Source organism: Haemaphysalis longicornis, unplaced genomic scaffold (genome assembly GCF_048455015.1).
Source record: "Haemaphysalis longicornis isolate Haplotype H1 unplaced genomic scaffold, Haemaphysalis longicornis Haplotype H1 scaffold_10, whole genome shotgun sequence".
NCBI classification, from domain to species: Eukaryota; Metazoa; Arthropoda; class Arachnida; order Ixodida; family Ixodidae; genus Haemaphysalis; species Haemaphysalis longicornis.
In genome coordinates, this window is record NW_027526204.1 from 55005728 (window position 1) to 55030388 (window position 24661).

Genomic DNA, 24661 nt, shown 5'->3' on the forward strand with positions numbered 1-24661 from the left:
ATCGTACTGACTTTACGTATCTTTACATGTTATTCTACTTACGGGGCAAGAAGTACAATCAACACAAAACACAAGATTGTCTTGTAATCGCAACATCACTTTGTAAACTAAACAAAGATTACCAGGGTGGGGCTTAATGTGCTAGGAATCTACACTCTTTGTCTGTGAGGGCAATAGAAGGAGTGCTTACGCATTTCTCGCACGATTTGGCTGTCATGCTCCCCTATCATAACGCTCTGGTGCAAAAGTGGCTGGCATTTGCTATCGCAATCACGACAATGCTGGGCGAGATGACCACTGAACGCTTTTGAAACATTGCAACGCTCTTCCCTTAGTCTATCATTTAAGCATCTGGCAGTTTGGCCGACGTAATTCTTTGCACGAAAGAGGCACAGTGTAAACAACTTCTTCTGCGCAGGCAACAAAATTTTTGTAATGCTTCGTTGTACACTTGCTACACGTAGTAAGATCAGAGTGAACTTTACGACACATTTGCGACAGTTTCAGGGGAGTTTTTAGCTTTCCTGAAACTGTCGTATTGAAACTGATGCATTGCCGCAATTGCGATAGCAAATGCCAGCCACTTTTGTACCAGAGCATTGTGATAGGGGAGCATGGCAGCCAAATTGTGCGAGAAATCTTAGAGGCCACGGAATTTAACAAGTTAGGTGACCAATGCATAAGCACCCCTTCTATTGCCCTCACAGACAAATTAAGAGTGTAGATTCCAAGCGCAGCGAGGCCCACCCTAGAAATCTTTGTTTAGTTTACAAAGTGCTCTTGCGATTACAAAAAGGGCTTGTGTTTTGTGTTGATTGTATTTCTTGCCCCGTATATAGTTTAACGTGTAAAAGAAACGTGAAGTCAGTAATGCAAAGCTCACGCTCTCTCAAATGTTCACGTGTTAATTTAGTGTTTTCTTCTTTTTTCCTTTTGTTTCTTTTTTCCTGTTGTTTTTGCCCATGTGTGTATAAAAACCACTGGCCTAACCAATAAAACTGTGTTGTTAGTCAGCGCTGTGTTTGTGACCTCTTCTGTTTGTCTCGTGTTAGCGCTGTTACTATGAAGAAAAGTGCCTTAAACAGAACATCTTCATCTGTGACAGACAGATTGAGGCGGTTATACTGCCCACCACCACGAGCACTTCGACTGGGTCGCACCACTTTTTCACTGCTGGCTCAAGAGCCGGTTAAAAGCCGGGCCAAGTGTCAGCGAACGCGAGCTCACGTGTCGAAGGAAGCATTCTCAGGTTGTTTGAGGGCATTCTTGCTGGCTTTCAGACGCTCACTGTGATTCAGGATGAGGAGGGAGGAAGGAAGGGAAGGAAGGGAAGGCTGGGAGGTTAACCAGGTGTAGAGCCTGGTTTGCTACCCTGCACTGGGGTGGGGTTCAGAGGATAAAGGAGAGGGCGGGAGATGACGAAGACGTAGGAGTGGGCAGGCCCGCTCTCTAGTTCCGTTTTGGCCCTACAGTCACTCATGCGATTTCGATTCGGTCAGGAAACGTAGAAGGGCTTTCATCGCCTTCTGTGAAGCCGATGGTAGAGACCGATGACCTAGGATAGCCTCTACTGTAAATGGTCGATTGTCCAATCGGCTAAGCGCGGTTGCAAAAGCGTTTCTCTCCGACGAGTATTCGGGGCAACGGCACAGCACAATGCTCTAGTCATTTCCACCACACACAGGCGTCACAGTAGGCGCTGCTGGCCATTCCGATGAGGAAGGAGTAGGCTTTCGTGAAAGCCACTCCCCACCATAATCTACAAAGTAAAGTCGATTGGAGTAGAGACAGCCCATACGGAAGACAGCGCTGAAGAATGGTATCGAGAACATACAAACTGGAATTCGAGAAGTCCGGTGTGTTCCATTACTGCGCGGTAATCCTACGTGCAAAGCAGCGAAGCATCCTTGCGGCATCGATCCTTGAAAGCGGAAGCCGGATGGTGCGCTCGCTCTCGTGGCCTGTATGGGCAGCTTTATCCGCCAACACGTTACCGATGACTCCACAGTGACCTGGAAGCCAATGGATTATGTCATGGCCGTCTTTGATGGCTTGATGGAATTTCTCTCTAAATCCCCATCACCAGTTGGTGGGGAGGTCCGTAGCGCAGGGCTGCGTGCAAGCTTTGTAAGGCGGCCTTGGAGTCAAAGAAGATAGCTCAGTTTTGAAAAGTAGCTCCAGTAACGTGATCAAGAGCCTCACGAATGGCTGCAAGTTTCTGAAGAAGCAATAAGTATCCACAAGTGCTTCTTCTACGTACCTGCTCAATGCAGCTAGTTGAGGCCCAAAGGCATTGTGCACTTGTGCAATGAAAACTGCCCAATATCGGAAAGGCAGGGCTGACATGTTTTTCAGCTGTCTTTTTAGGCTCTTCATTGCATAAGGCCAGTCGCTGCAAAAACACAACAGGTTGTCTCTTGGAGGGTTTTGTAATGCTTTCTTCACAGCATTAAGGAGAATGTCTGCCCTTGCTGATCCCAGGACGAATGATCGCAAAAGTTCAACAGCTCTTTTTGTTGGTCAGAACAGTATCTTACAAGCACATGAAGCTGTTCGCAGAGCTGTTCCAGAATTAGTGTCTCATCAATTTGGATTATAAAAACACTCCAAGTGTATTCAACTCCTTGACTACAATGTCCTCGAAATAAGGGCCCAATCCGTCAGGCACTACATAAGAAAGTTTCTTTCTGTGGAACTAGAAATTTTTGGCAATATGCGAGTCAGCGAACATTAGTGGAAAAATAGCAGCAGCTGTATCACCTCACGGAAAATGGCAATAATATATTCAATTTCGTTTTTGTCCCCAGGAGAAACCACCATTACCCTCAGACAGTTTTGGAAATAAACATGGAGCAATAATTCAAATGAACACCCTCTTGGAGCAGCAGTTCCACCCCTTGAGAAACTTCTACAACAGCATTTCAGGCCCTGCCGAATTCAACAATACTGCGGCTAACTCCTTTACGGGCGACTCTGGCACATTGCCAAAACACCCACGGCCTGAATTCATCCACGTGGTTCGCATCAAAGCTGACTATGCAAGATGATGGACTTTCTTGTTTGCACTGCCATTTTATTGTAGCATCAGGTCGATGTACTTAAAGGGGGGTAAGGCCGTGAACTTTGTTTTGTTTGTACCATCCCGCAGCACCCGGCTGTGTTATCTGCGTTTCAAGAGGAGTGTGTTTATTCTTTCGTTTTTTTTTTTAATGTTGCACAGGCTATGTTATTTAACAGGGAGAGTGTTTCGCCCTGACGTCACTAGCTTAGTATAATCTTCTTTGATATTCAGTGTTCACAATGTAATTTGACAGTTCGAGCAACAATTACACCGAAAGATGCTTACAGGGCAGATGCTGCGGTAGCAAATTTGTCGACGCATCCGCACACGTCATGTTGATTCCTTCGTCACCGCTTCTGAATTTTTTCGGAGTATTTGAGGAGCACAAGCACGCTCCAATAAAGAAGATTCGTCCCTTCAACAAAACCTGCGTCATCCTTGGCTACGGACAATATAATTATTATAATTATTATAGTAGTCATGACGCAGTGAGACGCCCTGATGTACATTTTTGTGGTAGCACTAAAGAAATATGAGAAAATTTCTTGGTATTAGCATGTCAACACTCCTTAGATTGACACACCAATCATATGAAGTAACTTTATTTCCCATGACTAATACATGATATCTTAAGCAAAACTAGGAAAGAAGTTGCTCGAAGCCAAACTAACCATCCCAAAAGCCCATGCATCAGCATGTGCATGGGTGAAAACAAGTCTCACTTTAAAAATATTGTAAAGAAGCAAGCTACATCTTAGAAAAATGACTTACAGATGGTAGCAGGGGTGCCAATTGAGGGAAAGAAGAAAAGTCACCATCATCAGCCTACCCACGCCCATTGCACGGCAAAGTCCTCTACCACAGATCTCCCATAGGACTCTCCCATAGATCATAGATAAAAAAGCATTATGCCCAAAATGCTGGTCAAATAAAAAGAAAGAAAACAAGAATTAGAAAACACGACTCAGATACAATCAGACAGCACAGAAATTATGGTAAAAAAGTAAAAATAGTCAAAATATACAAGCTGTGAAAGAACATGCGGTGTAAATCCTACAAAGAAATAGTACAAAAAATGAGAAAAAAGTCAGAACCATAGATGGGCAAGAGTCATATCGAAAAATCTAAAGTACTTTTTTTTTTCAACACAAGAAGTGATCTTACTCCGTCATGAAGTGAGGTTGATCAAGAATATACACAGTGTAAAGTGAAAACCCCCGGAGCACAACACCTTGAAGTGCATCACACAGACAAAATATTGACTGAATAATCAGTGTAGTTAACATCGTGTAACCAGGTATCTTTTTGAAATCCTTTCTTGGTTGTACAAATTAGATTTCTCACCACTATACAATTTTTCATGGTTTTTAGGTTTCCTTTTACAAAACTTTTGTGAAAGCTTACAGTACAGGCAGCTTTTGCCATTTCAAGAACAGCAACATTTGATTTTAAGTGTTCGTTTTTTTCCACAGGTTCTGCTTAGAGGGGCGCTTCGCAGTCTGTGAATGTGGTTTCTAAGCCAATTTTTTGTAGCATAACTGTTTAAACTGATAACACTGATGCAGTGATTATCAAAGAGCGCAGTCAGTCATGATAAATCAGTTGTTTCAAAAAGCCCTTTCAGGAGACACTTTAGAACTGAAGTCCCTTGTCATTGTCCCACCACGTGCATGGCCAAAATATGCTTGTAAAGAAGGCTCCTCTAATACATGCAACCCCTTGACATCTATCTCAGTGTGATAGATGTCAAGTATGCCAGTGTATGTATGTATGTATGCCAGTGCAAATTTCTGGATAACCTTTTTCGTTGCTGCACTGTCAATGTGACATACAAATGTTTCTTTTCTACCTGTTATTAAGTGGGCATTTTGCTGGTATATATTTTCTCATGTTCTGAAAGTGACAGTTCGCGGGCAAAGCTCTTCTGACAGATGCCACAAACATAAGGCCTTTCCACGGAGTGCAATCTTTTATGCCTGGCCAGGCAGTTTCTTCGAGAAAAACTATGATTGCAGATGCACATACAAAGGGCCTCTCACCAAAATGCACTCTTTCATGAACAACCAGGCTGTCTCTTTGAGAAAAACTCTTCTGACAGATGCTACATACATAGCGTCTTTCACCAGAGTGGAGGCTTTCATGATCCGCCAGTTTGCATTTTTCCTTAAACTTTTCTGACAAATATTACACACATAAGCCCCTCAACTAGAGTGCAGCCATTCATGACGGGTCAAATGGCAGCTAGTCGTAAAGCCCTTTTTACAGATGCTACACACGTAAGCCCTTTTGCCAGACTGCGATCTTTCATGACCAGCCAGATCGGATCTCGTAGCGAAACTCTTATTACAAATTCTGCACACATTGCGCCTCTCAGCCGAGTGCAATTTTTCATGACGAGCAAGTTGGCTCCTTAAAGGGAAACCTTTATAACAGATGCTGCAGGCATAGCTCCTCTCAGCAGAATGTGATTTTTCATGACGAGCCAGTTGTCTCCTTAAAAGGAAACCTTTATAACAGATGCTGCACACATAGGGCGTCTCACGAGAGTGCAGTCTTTCATGTTTAACAAGGTTACCTCGCAACATAAAGCACTTCCGACAGATACCACACACATACGGCTTTTTCTTGCCACAGTGCAATTTTTCATGAGCCACCAGGCTAGCTTTTTGAGCAAAGACCTTTCGACAGATGCTACATGTGTGGAAACTTTCACCAGAGTGTGCACTTGCGTAAATAACCAGGGTAGTTGTGTATGTAAATTGCCCATTACCGGAGCGACACTCGTGGGAATCCTTGCTGGAGTGCATTTTCATATGTTGGCCAAAGCCGCGGTTTCCACTGAAAGCTTTTTTGCAAACAGTGCAGATGTGAAGCGTCGTGGTGGCACACCCTTCGCCATGAGTGGTCTCGTGGTTGAGTTGTTCACAGGAAAGGCAGGAATACAGCTTCCCTCCAAACAGGATATTCTTGCCATCAGAGCAAAAATTCCTAAGTGGAAATAATGAGACACACTATTGGATAAACTGTTCAAGAATAATAAAGACTGCATATATGCCAACTGCATGACCAAAACCAACCAAAATATGCTAGCATTCGAAAAAATACAGGCACAGAGTACCCCTGGACACAGCTGAGTATGGCCAAGGTGACAATATTAACAGAGCACCTCATGTCCCAACACACAGAATGATTGAAGCACTTAAAAAAGCCTGGCGGAAGGTCCTAACACATTCCACATCCATTATTCACATTTTCAAAGCCCTAATTAGGCCATCAAAAACATGCATAAAAAATGCTAAGCGCTCTCCTTAAATAACTGAAAGATTCTAAATTCATTGTCAAAAAAAATATTTAACCAGAAGTTTCACAAAATAACATGTTTACTCATGCACAAAACACAGCAAAAACTCCAACTTATAGCAGTTGTGATACTGTGATGAAGATATCACATCCGCAAGCAGATTCATGCTCGTAACTTTACTGCCATGTAGGACCCCAGGGCGGTAACCCACCAGTGACCGACAAGGCAGTGAACATGTTAATTCGCAGGAAACATTTAGGTATTTCCCACTGGCTTGGGAAGGTGGGAGAATGTGCTCGCATTGATGTGTGTTTTTGTGAACCAGACTCATTGCTCTCAGCTGACATGGACTCAAAAGAGTTGACAGACACCATTTGCTTACAAAAACAAAACAAACTCCACATTCCGTGCAAGTGTGCTGCCATGTCTGACATTCTGCTCACGGGTAGAGTGATTTACATCAGATAGGGCACTGCCTAAATGATGAGTCGTGTCATCATTAACTCCCTTAAAACTGGCACAGGCAATGGTAACCTTGCCATCTTTTACTGCAAATTTGACTGTGTACCCTTCCTTGCAAAGGCCACCAAAAGGAAAAAAATACACGCTACATACCCAATGAGCAACACAGGGGGACACTTGTGCGATCATTTGGCAAACAAGATACTGTTTTGACTCTTCACGCTTTGTTGCCCATGAGTGTGACTGGCTCCAGTGCCTATCATATTCTCTGTCACTTGTATAGCTTCATTTTTTCTATTTGGTGCTTTTAATGTTCCTTTCTTCCGTTCTGTTTTTCCATGATATATTGCGCAGCCCAAACAATAAACTTTCCGATTGCTGTAAGTCTTCTGTTATGAAGCCTGCTTTTATTGTTAAGTTTTTGTTACCCATTCTGAATTATCATAAATGTGAAGCAGTCAGGTTAAATCACTCCCTAGTCTACAGTGCATTATGATGCTGTTAACCAGTATATGCAGATAAAACTTGTTGCCATTTTTGGCATTAAAAACCTCTTCTGTAATAAAGTCCGTATAGGTGAAATTTTTTTTATTGCATCCAAGTTTTCAAACCTCGTTTCTATTTTAATTCATGCAGAAGTAGGCTCCACAAGCAATGTTGCGTTTTATACTTTTTTAATGTGCAAGCATACACACCTGCTGAACTGAATTCCAAGAGGGGCAGAAACAAAGTGCTCAAGCTGTATTAACCCTTTCAGCCCTGAATTTTTTCTTTCTACTGAAAAGATTTTTTCTATGTGTTTTCTTTAATATTTGTGCCCTATTAGTTTAAAAACAAAAAATTGAGCTTGTGACGCATTTAATTACCGATCTACAGGCATGCCAATTAATTAGGTCATTAGGCAATTAAAATTTTAAAGTCGAGTAGAAAAACTTTTTTTGCTTTTTTCCCAAATTTTGGAAAGAACTCAACCCACATACAAAAATTGAAGCTGGTAGTGCAAATATTTTTCGATTGAGAGCCTTGTAATCTAACTATGACTTCAGTCCTTGGAGTCACCCTGACGTCAATTTGGTCTTCACTGCAATGCCTTCCTCTTTCATGTGTTAAGCAATAGCAAAAAACGAACAATAGTTATATCAATCGGAAGGGGCATGCTTAAAGAACTATTTCCCAGAAAACTATCTCTTTTTGTTTTGTTCTCAAATTGCTAGAAGACTTTTAGTTAATGTCCTAAATATAGGACACCAGGGCCGAAAGGGTTAAGGGGTAGAGCTTATCAGGCTCGCAACATGGGCTGAGGAAGCTGAAGGACTTACCCTGCATGCCTTTAATACGACCAAGACATACAGAGGACCTCCCATTTGCATCGTGTCCAATGCTGTATTTATTCTATAACAGACCAAATCCTTAAAGGAGTACTGACACCAAATTTCGATGCCTAAAAATTGATATAATTGGCTTCTGTAGTTTGAACAGATGCTTCACAGAAATTTGTGCAGCGATCCGAGCATAGAATCACATCGAAAATCAATTATAATTGTCCCGGCTGCGAGCTACCACAAAGCGGCAGCATTAGCGAAATCGCTATCGGCGTTATGACACATTGTCTGGCGTGTCTGGACGGTTCAGGGTGACGTCATATAGTTCTTTTCAGAACCGGAAACGATAGCCTGCACTGCTGTTGTCGGTGGCCTTTGTTTCGGCAGGAGGCGTGGGTGTACCTCTGTGAGCAATGCTTGTAAACTTTGCGCACTTTGCGTGTTCGACGTCTTTGCTCTTCAGTTCGTGGCAGGCGCATGGTGCTCCCTTGCACTGGTGCCGAAAACTACGCGGTGTCTTATCTGAGCGGCCGGTGCGTGTCGCCGAGCTCGTCAAAGTTCTGCTCTAGCAAGCTCTTGGAATGAGAAGTACTGCTCAGTGGAAGCCTGTCCGAACAAATTCACGCGATGACATGCAGCGTGAAACGTGGACTGAGTTCGTGCGCAGCGGCGGCCACAAGAACTGTTACCCACGGCAGCAGGCTCGGCGTTTCTCGGGTCAGCTTGGGTGTTGGGAACTTTAGGCCTAGCACCGAGGTGAATATTTGATCGCTGCTATCAGTACAACTTCGAATGACCATCCCTTGCACAACTTTCACTATACTACCATCCCCTTTTTCGGATGTGGAACTTTAATTTGGCGATAATTGCCGTTTGAGCGATCGGTGACCAAGACATCTGCCATGGCCTTTTAGATTCTACCGCGCAGGTGGCGCCATCTTTCAGCCACATGCCGCACCGCTGTGCCGGCAGTGCTAGGTCAGAGTGCCGAACCTCCACTGCCTGTCAGCGTAGGCTCACTATCACGGCAAATATCTGATTGCCACTTTTAAATTTAGTGCTGACAACAACCCCTAGCACAATTTTTCACTACACTAACATCTATTTCTCGCATGTGAAACTTCTTTTCCGCGATCAGATTGGAAGAGTGGCGACAAGCTGTTGCTATCACGGTCTGCGCCAGTTTGAGCCACAGCGATATTAAAAACGGACAACGGAGAAGATGTTTTCGGCCTAATCGCCTGGCCAAAAAGCCCAGCGCGTTGGTCTTTCCACAATGCTGGCTGGCCGTCACATCTTGCAGGCATTGGGATACGACATTGACAACCTGGAGTTGCTCTCATCTCCTGCCCCACCATGGGAACTCGTCGATTTAGTGGATGGTATACCATTACCAAAGAACATGATTTCAGCTAATCCGCAAAGGCACAAAGCTGCCGCTAAACGTCACATGAAGATGTCACACAAGCTATCCCTAGAAGGGACCATTCAACTATACATGGATGTTGCCCAGTTCCAAAATGGCGCCACAATAGCTTGCCACGATTCCGAGACAGACACGACTGTAGTTCAACGGGTCACCGACGAACACACGGTCACCAATATTGAGCTGATCGCCATATGCCTTGCCATTACTCGAATAGTGGAAAGGCGGGATCCGTCATCTAGCACCTATTATGTTTACACAGAATCGCAAGCAGCGTCCACCGCCTGCCATGCAGGGGGAGCGGACTACTCCGTTCTTAACACAATTCGGAAAGAAGCCCGTCGCCTACGGGAGGAAGGCTACAACATAGTCATCAAATGGATTCCTGCGCATGAGGGAATTACTGGGAATGAAAAGGCACACCAGGCAGCCTGCGCTGCAGCTCTTTCCGCACCTTTGCCTGGATGCGCTGTCGTTTCCACTTCTTTGGACATTGCCAATGTTGCTCACCCACCGTCGCCTCTAATAGATAAGGCCAAGACTTGGCATCGTGCTCAATGCTATTGCCGCAGCATTCTCCGGCACTTGGCCAACCCCGAGGAAAAATATCGGCGACTACCCAGCACTCTTCGAAGGATAGAGGCGGTAATACGCCTCTTTCACAACTCTAGTGCGCATGCGCATGTCCCTGGCGGAGGAAGCTGGAAACAGTCTGGCAGGGGTCGGCCGGTCTGCTCCGCGCTGACCCCGCTGCTGTCTGCTGCTGTAACTGAGCCCGTGTATAGTGAAAGTATGCGACCGGGTTTTGCCCCCACAGAGAAAACGAAGTACAGTACGTTTTACAAATGCAATTGCCGAGCAAACCAGAACATGCAGGGTGAAATTTCTGTTTTTATCGACACACTCAACCCCGAAACAGGAGTAAACAAATCAGGAGCTGTCCGCCAAGGCACCATGCAGAAACACCCCGTTCTGCCTCGTCGCAGTCACACCAGGCATTCACACCACCGGAGACGACAAACTGCTGGCACGCCAAATACCGAGATCGCCTTGTCATATTACTCCGACGATTCAAACGCACAAACGGAGTGAGATTTGTGAAGGGGTTGTTGACCAAAGAGGCCAGTCGGCCCCGACAAGGTTCGGCCCACGATGAATGTGCCTCTATTTTGCTAGTTCGCAGAGCATATTAACTTTCGTAAGGTCAACGAAGCGAAAGTACCTTAATACTAGGTATGCGTTCCGTATTTCGTGGCTAGCGACGCTTCTCTGACTTCGCTTAACAGAAGCTTCATATGCGTGCACGGCTGGCACGATTGTAGAAAATGTAAGGCATGTTAAGTCCACACGAAGAGTTACTAACCTTAATCTAGAAAACGAAGAATCAAAATCAACCAATGTTTTCAACGCAAAACAAATGTACGAAAAGCACATTTTTTTCGACGGGTGAACTCGCGATCTGCTTGCGAGCTAATTTTGCGAACGTACTTCCTGGCTTAATACGTAACGCCCAGAGTCTCTGTGTATGAAGTATTCGTGGAGGTTCAAGAGTATTTTAGTGGGCAAGCGCTATTCAAATAATGATAAGTTTCTGTGCCAGCAATACTGTAAAAAAACTTTTTCAGAGAGGTACAAAACAACATAAGCTAAGCTTCAGCTTCGTGTCCGCGGCATTCAGGTAGTTTCAGTTACTGCACCGTGGCCGAGTAGTTTAGAGTGTCAGACACTGCGCACCGCTCATACATGGCGGTTCGAATACTGCTGGGTGCTTTTTTTATTTTGGTTTTTATTTTTTTCTCCTGGCGTGCTTACGGAAAGTGGTTTTTTTTTTCTCACTGTAATCTGCAAACAGCCCTTCAATGCTGGGAAATGTATTGATCCAAATTACGAGGAGCGTGCGATTTCAGTAGAAATGTAGTTCCTGAGCACCATTGTTTTTTTTCGCCCGTGATTGCCACTGTTTAAAAGGAATGCACCAATACCAACTTTCCAGACTAACAGTTCTAAAGAAGGAAGTGTAATCGTGCGACTAGGATGAACAACTACTGTTACGAATATAAGCACCACAAAAAGCAATTTTCTGAGATACATTGGGACTCCGAAGTCCCAACGTATCTCAGAGAATTGTTTTTTTTTTGTGGTGCATTTCTATTTGTCAAAACTTTCACAAAAGTAATCTGCACATGCATTTATGCTCGTTATAATAAGAAACAGAGCAGGAAAAAAAAGGAACAGCGGTATTGAGCAAATATGCAGCCACGTATAATTTTTCTTCGCTGAAATCTTTCATACCAGCATCAAGCAATGATTTTTATAAAGACCACCTTAGTTGCGTGTGTTTATGCTGCTGTCTGACAAATGTTTGTCCCCCTCCTTTCCCTTTTAAGAGGCAGAAAGAAGAGAGAAACAAATGGCGTGAGACCATCGCTTCCACAGCCTCAGATAGCCCCCCTCCGGAACTGACACTTGCGGAACCGCTGCAAAATTTAACGAGCGTCGCACGCTTGTTCAGAGGTTTCCCACGCTGAAAACGTATGTCTTCCAGCATAGTTAGTCCATTTGCAGCTTTAGGCTGGCTATACAATTCATGTAAAACAAACAAACACCAGCTACGCAGGCCCGATTGCCTTTCCGCTGCAGTGGCGGCCCACTTGCACCCCTGCCATATCGCTTCTCGGCGGTGCCATCAGAGGCCGCCACAGCGCAATGAAAAAGCCGGATTCTTAAGCCGAGCCAAGACTGGCCAACTTCTGTCCCCAGCGCGGCTACACCTCATCAACCCGCGTTCATACGTGACCCCACAGTGCCCATTATGCCACGCAAGAGGTACAACTGAACATCTTTTGTGGCATTCCCCTGCCTTTACCGTGGTTCAGGAGACTGCACTTCAGTCTCTCAGCGTACGCCGCCCTGGTACCCTCCAGGAGTGGATCAATCCACCATCGCATGTTGGATCATCAGAAGCACTGCGGCTCTGGCGGGCTTTTCTTCAATATTTTATGGACGAGAAAGGACCCGGCCATTTCTTCGCAGAGTCGACCTCGGGACCACCCCACCTCGAAGACATGGACAGCGGCCCCCCTATCCCTGCAGCATAAACCCCCCCATTTCCGTCGCAAGGTTTATAACATGTACAATGCAGAAATTAAGATGTGAAAAAAAAAAGTTGTTCTGTCTGTCGGGTAGCAGCGACTAATCCGAGTCTGACGATTGAGACATGTCGACTGCGCGGGCGAGTGGGAACCATGTGCAATAGTAGCAGACGATGCGGCAAATGTCCTTGATGCCACGGAAACCGTAACGTCAAATTCTCCGTCCTGCATTTGAATGGCCGTTTTGCGCACGACGACCGAATTTGAAACTGATTGGAATAAATGCGTTATAATTATTTCTACGCTTGCGGCTTACCCCTTTCGGTTCGATTTTTGTAATTACTGGACCACTAGGTATTCTTTATAGCATAAAAACCGAAAGCGAGAAATTTAGTGTCAGTACTCCTTTAAATTTGAAACATCTAAGACCAATCTATTAAGACAAGGCTATTGGAACATATCATCCTAGAAGGACTCACACAGCACATTCAAGATACACACCAGCTCAAACAAAAAATGATAGCTTTCGGGGTAGGTCTATCTATGCAAGGTATTCAGCTCCAGCTATCGCACAATATTACAACTCTTCAGATAGCCTAGATGTGGCAGCAATAATGGCACTCGATCTGGCCAAGGCTTTTCACATATCACCCATGCTGCAATTATGACAGGGCTGGAATCAACCAACCCAAGAACCCACACACAACTTCATTAGGAGCTTTCTTAGAAATAGCACTGCCGTACTTAACATAGGAAGCATCACCTTGACCACTATTTCACTTTCAGACAAGGGCACACCGCAAGGGGCAGTGCTCTCGACACTCCTTATTAAACTGGAAATACTGAACATCCCCAAACAGCTAAACGTAATCTTTGACCTGAAATTCAGTTTGTATGCAGAGGATATTACTCCGTGGATGAGAGGCGTTAGTGACACGTACATAGAGGAAGCGCAGTTAAAGGTTTCACAGGTGGTAATAGAAGCAGAATAGGCCGGATTATCATGTTTAGCCAATGAGTCTGGAAGCTTTCTAATCCTTACAAAATGAAGGAAACAGCCACTCGCCAACATTAAATTACACATCTACAAAAATATGATTCAAGGGTCTCATCACTAAAAATCTCAGGCCTCAAAATTCAGACCACGGCATACACTAAATTCGTCAGGCCAATCGAAAGACATATCAACCAAACAATCGGTCTGATTCAGTGGATTTCAAACCGATGCAGAAGTTTAAAAGAGGAGGGCATTAGGCTGGTACAAACATTTGGTATCAGCAGAATAAATTATTTTTTACCCTATCTACACCCAAGCACTGCAAAACTAAACAAAGTGAATAAGTTAATAAGGAAAGAATATAAATCCCCACTGCACCTGCCCCTATGCTCCTCCACAGCCACACTCGAGTGACTAGGAGTTTACAATGAAGTCGAAGAACTTATCAAATGTTACTTGATAAATCAATATGGTGATTATCGAAAATCCCCACTGGAGTACACATCCTGCATAACTTGGGAATCAAACAACCTCTTCAACAAGCTGGCAAACCCACAATACTGCATGACACACATGCAAACCTAGGCATTAGGCCAATTCCATGAACCGTGCATCCCAGACATCACACACAGCAAAAAGAAAAAAGAACTTTAGCTCTCTAGACAAAATTTGAAAGGAAGCCCAGCATCATGCATGTTGACACAGCTGAATATAGGCATTCTGAGGCATTTGCAATCGCTGCAGTAAATGCCGGAGGATCTCCTCTGGATACTGCAACTATCGAGGCCCTCAGACCTGAGACAGCGGAAGAGGCAGCAATGATGATGATGATACTGTTTGTTTTCCGGCGCAATGGCAACGAAGGCCAAAGAGCGCCAACACAATGGTTGTGTCGTTTCTGGTTTAAAATTTTAAGTAAAATAGAAATGTGATACGTTACTGCGGGGTGTATAGAGCCCCTTACGTAAAAACAAACTCTGGAGTGAGCCAGATGATTATGACGTCAGAGTAAAGAGTGAATGTTCAATCAAAGCTACCCCACTGAGGGGCTTTGTTATCATATGTGGTAGGAGATGCCTTTTAAAAATCCAATGTCTCCAAGGTAAACAAAGAGGCGTTTATAGGAATGACGGGTTTGTCGCCTAAAAACAATGCTGGATTAAGTGGAATCCTTTGAGTGTAGAGCTCGTGGAAATGCTTCTTTTTCGCACTGTGAAAGTGCGGACATTCAACGAGAGCATGCATTACTGACAGACGATGTCCACAACTGTTGCATCGTGGCGGTGGGGCTCCATTTAAAAGATGGGAATTAGTGGCATATGTATGACATATACGTAGTCTGCACAAGTACACTTCTGGTTTTCTGTGATGTTTTTCTGTGTAGTAGCTGCCAATTTGGTGTTTTATAGTGTGGAGTTTGTTTTCTGTCTGTGTGTCCCAGTGTTGCTGCCAGCGTTTTCGAAGTGTCTTATGAATGAGCGCTTTTATGTCAAAATAGGACAGCTGAGGGACATCGATTTCACAGCGGAGTGCTGCTGCGGCGGCGCTCTGGTCAGCGAGCTCATAGCCAGGAATTCCGCAGTGTCCAGGCACCCAGCACACTATTATGGTCTGTTTTAAAGCATACACTGACATTATTTCTTTCCAGACCTAGTTGAATATCGCATTTCTACTTTTTTTGTTTGAGCGTAACGCTGTTACAACACTTGAGTCTGTGAATATAATGGGTTTTTGTGTTTACGTTTGTGTTATGTGTTCCAGAGTGATTAAAATAGCAAGTGCCTCTGTCGTAAATATACTTGGGTTTCTTTTCAGCGTTCTTGCACTGGAAAAGTGGGGACCATGTGCCGCATAAATGGACTGCAGGCTTTGAGGCATACGTATAAAAAGCAGTGTATGGGTACTTGTATTGTAAGTGTAGAAAGTGTTGCAAAATGAGTTCCTTGGGTGCGTGTCTTTTGTCAATTTCCTTGAAAGACATGTCACAGATGACAGGGAGCAGATTCCAAGGTGCAATAAACTCGGTGATGTTTCTTTTGTAGGTGTCTGTCAGGGTGACACCAAGGTCCTCTGCCTCTGCTCTCACTCGGAGAGAAAAAGGCAGAGAGAGTGACGGATGGTTCAAGAACAACCTTTCAGATGATGTGTTTCGAATAATAGCATTGAACGAATGATTCCTCATCGTCACTCTCACACAGTACAAAAGTGCCATGTATGTGCATTGGTGCTCTAAGCAATACTGGTTAGTTTCAACGTACAGGCTTTCTATAGGGCTTGTCCGGAAAGCCCCGGACGCAAGGCGAAGCCCTAAATGCAACACTGTGCCGAGCATTTTTAGAGCTGCTTTGGAAGCACAACCATACACCACGCTACTGTAGTCTATGCGCGATCGGACTAAACTATTGAAAAGACGGAGCAAGCATGTCTTATCAGCACCATATGATTGGTTGGACAGTGTTTTAATAATGTTCAGTTTTAGTGAACTTAATTTTGAGTTGTTTAATGTGGGGGATAAATGTCAGCCTTTTGTCCAGCAGAATGCCCAGAAACTTGAGTTCATTTTTGATGGGAACCACTACATTATTAATACGAACTTCAGGGTCAAACCGGACTCCACGCTTCCGAGAAAACAGTACACATGTGCTCTTTTCAGGATTAATCATAAAACCATTTTCATCGGCCCACTTTACAAGTTTATTAGCACTAAGTTGTAACTGCTGCTCACAGATTGAGGGATTACAAGACTTCCAGCTGATTTGAATATCATCAACCTACACTGAGTAAAAAATTGCAGGTGGCAGTGCCTTTTGGAGTGAGTTTATTTTGACAATGAAAAGTGTAGAACTCAGTACTCCACCCTGCGGTACTCCGTTTTCTTGAATGCGTATTCTAGAAAGTGATGCTCCGACCCTTATGCGAAAAGCTCGCTCAGACAGGAAGCTTTCCGTAGTATTGAGCATATTTTCAGAAACACTGTAAGCTTTGAGGTCCACGAGGATGCCATAGCGCCACGCAGTATCGTACGCCTTCTCCAAGTCGAAGAAGATAGACATACAGTGCTGCCTGTGGACAAACGCATCTTTAACGTACGATTCCAATGCCACAAGCTGGTCGGTTGTAGATCTTCCTGAACAGAAACCTGCCTGGCAGCTATCTAGAATACCACGGTATTCTAAACAAGTACATAAGCCTTCTATTGACCATCTTCTCGAACAGTTTACCTAAACAACTGGTGCTATCGGCCGATAGCTAGAAGGAGAAGACGCATCTTTCCCTTGTTTAAGCAATGGCACCACAATGGCACCACCAGCCGGGAAGGGAAAACCTATGGCGCTGGAGAGTTTTAGACACCCAATATTCTCTCTGGACATGTGTGTTTGTGTTCAGCACAAGTTTCGTGCTACTGCATCTTTCATTTTTGTAAATACACACTTTCAAACTTTCAAAATGCGTCTTTCTCATTTCGCAATTCTGGCCGATTTGCATTTTTTGCGGGCCGTGTTTCAGGCACTTAGAATGGTCATACGACAATGAACTTTGGCTAACACATTGAGGAGAGTGCGTAGAGTGCCGATATCTACTTGAATCAGCACTACCTCTCAGCCGTAAATATCTATTAATTACCTCGTAGTCGAGTGGCAAAAAAAGGTACTTTGCTACACAGATATTTTTTTCATAGTTTCAAAGTTTGAGCACAATTTCTAGCTAGATATCAGCACTCTATGGCTAATAGGGAGCAAAAGGAGCTGTTGAACAACTTTCTGCATGAACAGTTAGTATGTGCGAAAGTTTCCAGAAAACTTATCAAGTTTCACCATTACTTGCAACATAACTCACAAACTATTGCACTCATGTAAAAACTTATTACAGATTTGGAATCAGGAGGAAAAACTACATGAGTGGTCCAATTTCTGAAGCTCTAACTTGAATAACAAAAAAAGTGTTTTCGAGGAGCGTCTCCCTTTAAAAACCACCCAGTCTGTACGGCTTTGTTTAAACCTTTTATGGTAAATGGAACTCTCAGAGAGCGTATCTAGACACTTAAAAGTGACAGGGAAGTGGTCACTTTCATAAGGGTTGGAGTCCACAGTCCACTCGATTGAAGGAAAGAGGATGGATGAACCTGTTGGTAAATCGATATGTGAGTAGGTGTTATGGGTTGTGCTGTAGTATGTTGGTTTCTTTTTATTAATAATACAAGCACCAGATGACCGTAAGAATCTTTCAATTAAACAACCCCGGCCATCTTCGCGTTCAGATCCCCACAGTTTACTGTGAGCATTAAAGTCACCCACAAGTAGAAATGGGTCCGGTAGCTGGTTAATTAGGGATTCAAATTCTGGACTACAAAGACGAAAGTCAGGAGGAGTATATATTGAAGCTATCATTAATAACCTGTCGGCGATTATTACACGTACAGCAACCACTTCGAGGGTTGTGGTCAAAGGAACAAATTGACAGGGAATAGACTGTTGTATAACTATAGCTACACCACCAGAGGAGTGAGAACAGTCGTCCCTGTTTCCAAAACACAGAATAGCGCTTCAGAAAGTTTGGGTTTTGATTGTGTTTCCTGAAGACATAAGATGGTTCATTGGTTTTTATGACGAATTTCGTAAATGTCATCCAAGTTTTTCATTAAGCCCCTGCAGTTCCATTGTGTATGCATTGTACTACCATAAGTATTTAAAGAGAGAGTGCAGCATGTATCTGTATGTTGCAGACGGGTGGTGTTATCTATGTTACTGAGCCTGCGTTAGGGCCAGTTATGCGTGGAGCTGGTTTTTTCCTGCGGCCGATGTTGCCACACTGCTCGTTTGGCTGAACAGCTGACCGAGCTGGCGTGGGTGTTACATTCATGTCTTCATCCGACGGCAAAGGAGTAAATGCAGGATCTCCATCCTTTTGCTGTGGACCTCGGAGAGCGCCACTTGTGTTTGCCGCATGGGCCAATGGCGGCTGTAGCGGTGTTCTGTGCGTAGATGTGGATGAAAGGCTCCCCACCTCGCTGCCCACTGTGCCCAAGGGCGACAGCGCAGCAGGAGGGGAAAGCAAGCCGTCTTCACCTACGGTGTTCATTGCAACCTCAGCCGCAGTGGAATCCACAGGCTGTGGTACAACATTTTGGGCAGCAGAAGCCAGCCCAGTGGGGGGCGGGGGTGGCACCAGGTCAGCGTTGCTGCACTGGGTCGCCACCGAAACCTGACGCCACCTCGCCCCCCCGGTAAGCAGCGTCAGCGTAACTTCCTGAGGGAAGCATCGAGTGTCTTTTTCGAGCTTCTGGCTAAGACAGGTTGTGGGTCACTTTCAGGTTTATGATTTCTTTCTTATTTTTGGATTTTTTGCAAGAACGGGAGTACGCAGCGTGGGGTCCTTCACAGTTAACACAGTGAAATTGTGTTACATTACACTCATCTGTCTGGTGGTCTTGCTTCGAGCATTTTGCATGTGTTTTGCCTTCGACAGTTGTTGATACTGTGCCCATACCTTTGACATTTGTAGCAACGTCGCGGGTTTGGGATGTACGCCCTTATCTGACAGTGGAGAAACTCGGCTTTGACAGATTCAGGGAGTGTACTACGATCAAAAGTCAACAAGATATGTTTGGTTTTGGTCTCATTTCCGTCGCGCCTTATTGTGATACATCTAACATGAGTCACTCCTTGCTCACGCAAGCGCTCAAGAATATCTGCTTCAGTTTCATTTATGAGTTCAGTTTCCGAGAGCACACCTTGGCAGCTGTTGAGGGTTCGGTGAGGTGTTAAAGTGATCTGTAAGTCACCTATGCTTGTCTGTTTTAGAAGGTTAGCAGATTGTTCCTTAGTTCTGACCTCAAAAAGCATGTCACCAGATGCAAGTTTCTTTGCGTCATAGTTTTTTCCAACTATGACATTGGCGATCAGGAACACAGATTTCAAAGTTATTGGGGTGGCTTTGTCAGCAGTCTGCATGACTAGGAATCGAGGAAAGTTGTCAGGGTTGTTGAAAACGAGGTTGGGTAGGGGTTTAAAGATTGCTTCGGTGCGGGCCCTTTTCGGGGCCCGATCATTTGGAAGAAAGGGTTTAGATAATACCATGCGCCATAGTATAAAGCAGGGGATGGGGGTACTTTCTTCTTTGACTTTACCCTGATGGTCAAAGAGGCCCCGGAGCTCCCTGCCTGGTAAACACACCACAAATCCGCCGGAGCTTGACCACGACTCCGACGGCCACCGTTTGAGGTTGGTCCCCTTCACCTTAAAACTCATTGCCACAGTCGGTTACAGCGTGAGTATGGGGGCTCGGGGTCCACGGTGTCACCAACACCGTCACCAAAATTACTCAAGGTGCCCCGTGTAGGGAAGGGGCAGAAATGGCCTTAGCACTTTCACTGCAATCCAAACCAACCAGTAATCTCAGATTCGAAAACCGCAATACAAAATTTCGCAGCCGGCTTAACCACCAAAACAGCACCCAAAATCTTCAACCGAAACCTCCCTCTGCCCCCTGTCGAACTGGTGTGGACTCTGGCTTCAACAAAAACGAGGCACCTCACAAGAGTGGCCCAAGCCTGACCATCCTGGTGTGAACTAGTCTACACCAAAACCACGAAGCCAGATCTGCAAGGGATAGACTAGTGTTTTGCAATGAAAGCATGCAATACTGGCTCTCCTGCCAGATCTACACTCTGGCGGTCAAAAACCTAAACAGCAGGCAAGCGCATGTTTGGCACCTCCTAATAAACATAGCCTTACCAAACCTTCGAAGGCTAACACCATTCAGCCATCAGTATACCCACCGCTGATTGCCTCCTATGCGGCGCCCCAACCAATCTATCTCACATAATATGGGCCTGCCCTGAAAATAACCTTCACTATTCACATCCAATGAGCAGTGGGAGGTAGCAATGCATAGCCCGGACACAAGTGTGCAAACCACGATGGTCACCCGACCAACCAACATTGCTGCCCAGTTTACGCCTACAGCCATGAGTATCCTCTGACCTAAGGAACACTCAATAAAATGTTTTCTCTTTGTCTTGTCCATGTCCTGTAGCAAAACATCTCCCACATTCAGGAAAATGAATGCCTGTTTTAAAGCCTGAGCTTTTAACAGTGTTTAGTTTCCACAAAACACACTGCAAGCATTGCAACCTACCCTGTGTTTCCAGAACATGGGCGGCAGCAGCAGGTGCGAAAACCACCTTCTACCGCAATGTCAGCACCATCTCCTGAAGCAGAGAACTGCTCCAAGACACAAGCTTCAGCTCTGTCCAAATTTCGAACTGAAAGAAATCAATGGTCAGAGCAGCTAAAGGCAATGACAGACGTACAATGCTCACACAGACTTCAGTAAAACTTCGCGCTTCCTTCTGACTGCTCAATTTCAATGCAAACACTTAGTTGTAAGTAGAGAATTGCACAGGCATGAATTTAAAGAGACACTGAAGTGATTCGTAAATATTGCAGGATTAGCGCAAATTGTAGTCTGGACTCTGCCGGCCGTGTTTCTACCACTCTCGCTGCATTTACGTGAATTTTTTCAACAGCAAAATCAATTCGAAAATGCTGTTTTTCTCTCTGTATCCTCCTTGCCGATTTTCTGTGATGTTTTACGTGATGTCAAAGCAAGACGGCTTGGTTTGACTGCACTACTGCATGACTCGCCAACCCTCCAACAGAATCACTCAGCCCGGCATTTAGTCGGCTGGCCGCCATTGGGCCGTTGCAACCTGTTTGCTTAGTTGAAACAAAGGGCCCTATTCTCGACTACACAAATTCCCAGGGAACTCCAAATTTGCCGAAAGTCTTTTGGGATTGGCTTTCAATTTTGGTCACGTGCTTCTGGTTGACAAAACGGTTGAGTGTGCTTTCGTCATTATGACGTTTCCTGACGTTTACTGTCAACAGTTCTAAAGTTTGCCTTATTTCTCTCTATGTGAAGTGCACAATTTTTGGCTGGCAAGGAAAACCTAGACGAAATGCAGCGGACATGACAACGTAGGCCTGTCTTTGCCATTCAACAACATTATGGCTTGCAGAGCATGCCCTCTCTGTGATTGGCAGAAAAGATGTGACGTAATGTAAACAGTTGAATAGGATGTATACGTCACAAATTGGAGCATACAAATCATACAAATTGGAGCATAAAAATTGGAACATACAAATCATGGAGCATACAAACAACGTGCCGTAGTTTGCTTTTGTTTGACAAAATAAAAATTATTTGCTTAGCGTAACAGCAACATAAGAGGGCAGTACAAGCCTCTCCATGACAAAGAACTCAATGCATGGCATTTGTCTACACTACTCCTAGTAAGCTGCAGGGTCACATGATCAAACTCAAGACAAAAATAACAAAGTGACTTTTATGCATTACTGTGCCGATTGAAGTCAAGCTTGACAAATGACTGAATCAGTGACATCGGTATGTTCCACGTTTATCATGAATAGCGCTTCACTGCCCTTATGTGTCATGCAAGCGAAGATTGCGACAGTCTTTTTCTGTGATCACGCCGTAAACTTGTAACATGGCAGCAGATTAAAGCGTGGTGGCAGTGGCGGCTGGGAAGGCGATAATGCAGCAAAGGTTGCCAGAGCTCAACTATGTTACTAAAAGAGATTGAAAGAAATAAAAAGATATGGTAAAAAAGATTGTGTGATGTTCTTTAGCTCAACATCTCCCTTTCGCTTACTTTTGGATCAAGGTTACTTGATCGCCTTGTGGTGTTGACGCCAATTTTGACCTGCAGAAATGTTTTTCTTGCCAGCCTCAGCTACCACCTAAATTTTTATAATACATGCCAAGGGTTTTTATATCTTTTATGGGCAATATTTGATACCTTAGTTGTGATGAGTGAAGCGTCAAAATACACTGCATGTCGTCAGAGCTATACGTGCATCACGCCACTGATTGCTCATGCTGTGCTTACGCAAAAAACATCGCAAATTCCCTGCGAATTTGTGCAGTCGGGAATAAGGCCCAAAGCCAAGACATGTTTGTGCCTGTAAGAATGTCCCTTTAGTTTGTCAGTCTGTAGAATGTATCAAGCTCAAAGTCCAAGTCGCCCTATGCAAGCACACATCGGAGCTTTGTTCACTCGTTTGCTAGTAGAAATATCTATGACGAATTGAAGGTGGGAGAAGAGTCAGCAAAGTTAATATAGGTACTGAGTAATTAAAAAGAACCAAATCTTCTACCGTACAGCATAAAACGAAGGTACCTGAATACTTTTTGCGCTGGGTGAACTAGCACAGCAGTCAGCAGCACAACCACACATTTGCAAATGCTTTCCCTCTAAGCAATGCAGTCGCTGAATATCAGATATTATGGCAATTTAGGTGACACTAACTGCACAAGCGCTATTAAAAAATAGTCATCTGACCTGCTTGAAATGCCGAAAGTAGATAGAAATGTAAACTGGCTATACATTATATACTTTATATTTCCTCTCCTAGCCCCTATGGCTTATGACCGAGTGGTCAAGAACCCTACGTATGTTGCTTTGCAATTCGCAAGTTCGAATCCCCATGTGTATGTTTTTTTGTACTTGATTTGGTTGTTTTTGGCCAATGTTTTCTATGCTGAATTCACCATATTTGCACTGCAACATTCACTGCACATGGGTGAGTTCACAGAATGTGTAAAGACTAACACAGACGCGCTGGTGAGTTCTCATTGGCGTGGCGTTGCATAAGCACCGACTGCCTGCGGGCACTTTCGAATCAGCTGACCCTTGGCCTGGTGCAAACATGCCTCTTACAGTACAAGCATGAGCCAGGCAACCTGCAACGGTGGGTAAAAAGCACATTGCGTTTGCGCATCTGCAGTGATGCAGAGGGTGTTCACCCACTGCGTATGTCTCGGCTGGTGAATGTTACGATTCCAAGCCATGCTAGTAGGTCTATCTGATGCAGTTTACAGCCAACAACATGGCAGAAGCGCGGCATGCCGATTACTGAGATATTGAGAATACCCTGCCAACGATAACGTCAAATGCCCGGCATGTTGTTTCACAGAACCAAGACTGGTTTGAATTTTAACCTTGGACGTCGTGCAAAAATGTAGCATGTTGTATTGACGTCACTGCTTTAGTTGGTGCAGCCGTCACAAACCACACATAGTAGTTTTTCTTCCTAAGGGCGTTATAAAATAAATACTGCCTTATGGAACAGACAAGCGATGCAAAGTGTTTTTTTGAGCCAGTCAATGCAGTGCAAGTGAAAACAGCAGCTTGACAAATTCACTTGTGTCCCTTCAAGGCCAGGGCCTACTCAAGCCCACTTCAGGTAGCCAAAGTCCAACCACGACTCTGGCTTCACAACACCTGGCCCGAACCCGGCGCGATCACGGGCATCCACACATGAACCCAGCCCGGCAGTATGGGCTGGGTCAAAACAAAGTTCAACATATTCAGTTTCACTACTGCCTTTGTTAGGATGTATAAAGAGCCTGCCATTTGCACGTCACGTTTCAATTCAGATTGGCACAGAACACCTTCGTTCATGCAATTCATCGTGTCTGCGTGTGCTTGAAGGCCTGCTTTAGGCCCTTAGCACCCCGAGCCTCAACAGGGACTGTGTGCAGCAACACACTGCTCCTGGTGCCCACCATGCTGCAGTGGAACGTCAACGCACTCAGCTCTTTCATGTGGAATTGAGTGCAGTACTACTGGGGGCATGGCAATTAGGCTGCCAGGATACACAGGCTCCCACAGCCCGACAGCATGTGACAGCACACAGTGCTTAATGGTGATGTAAGGCGACTCCTCCCATCCCCTAGGAACCTTGAGTGCGTCCATGTATGTGTGCAATGACAAGGAGCACGCTGTAACGCTGCAGCTCAGTGCAGGTGGTGACGTGACTGCATCCAGCAGGGATGTGCGCCCCGCCGACGCTGGGACTCGAGCTTCCTGGATTGGCTGGTGTCCCTCTGTGCAGCCCGGCATTTGCTCAGTGGCGACTTCAACGCACACCACGATATGTGGTGAGATGGCCAGACAGGTGCACATGAACACATGT

At 44.8% G+C, this 24661-nt stretch overlaps 1 protein-coding gene across 1 annotated transcript in view; it reads right to left on the bottom strand.

The window, feature by feature from the left end:
• Positions 1 to 3645: 3645 nt before the first annotated feature.
• The window catches only part of LOC144158545 (uncharacterized), a 33383-nt gene continuing 12367 nt past the window's right edge, over positions 3646 to 24661 (bottom strand). Inside the window, exons 4-5 of the mRNA XM_077689501.1 lie at positions 20799 to 20925; positions 3646 to 6049 (exon numbers count right to left, since the gene is read on the bottom strand). Coding sequence (XP_077545627.1) covers positions 5263 to 6049; positions 20799 to 20925 — 914 coding nt within the window. The 3' untranslated portion in view covers positions 3646 to 5262. The remainder of the gene's footprint in view (positions 6050 to 20798; positions 20926 to 24661) is intronic.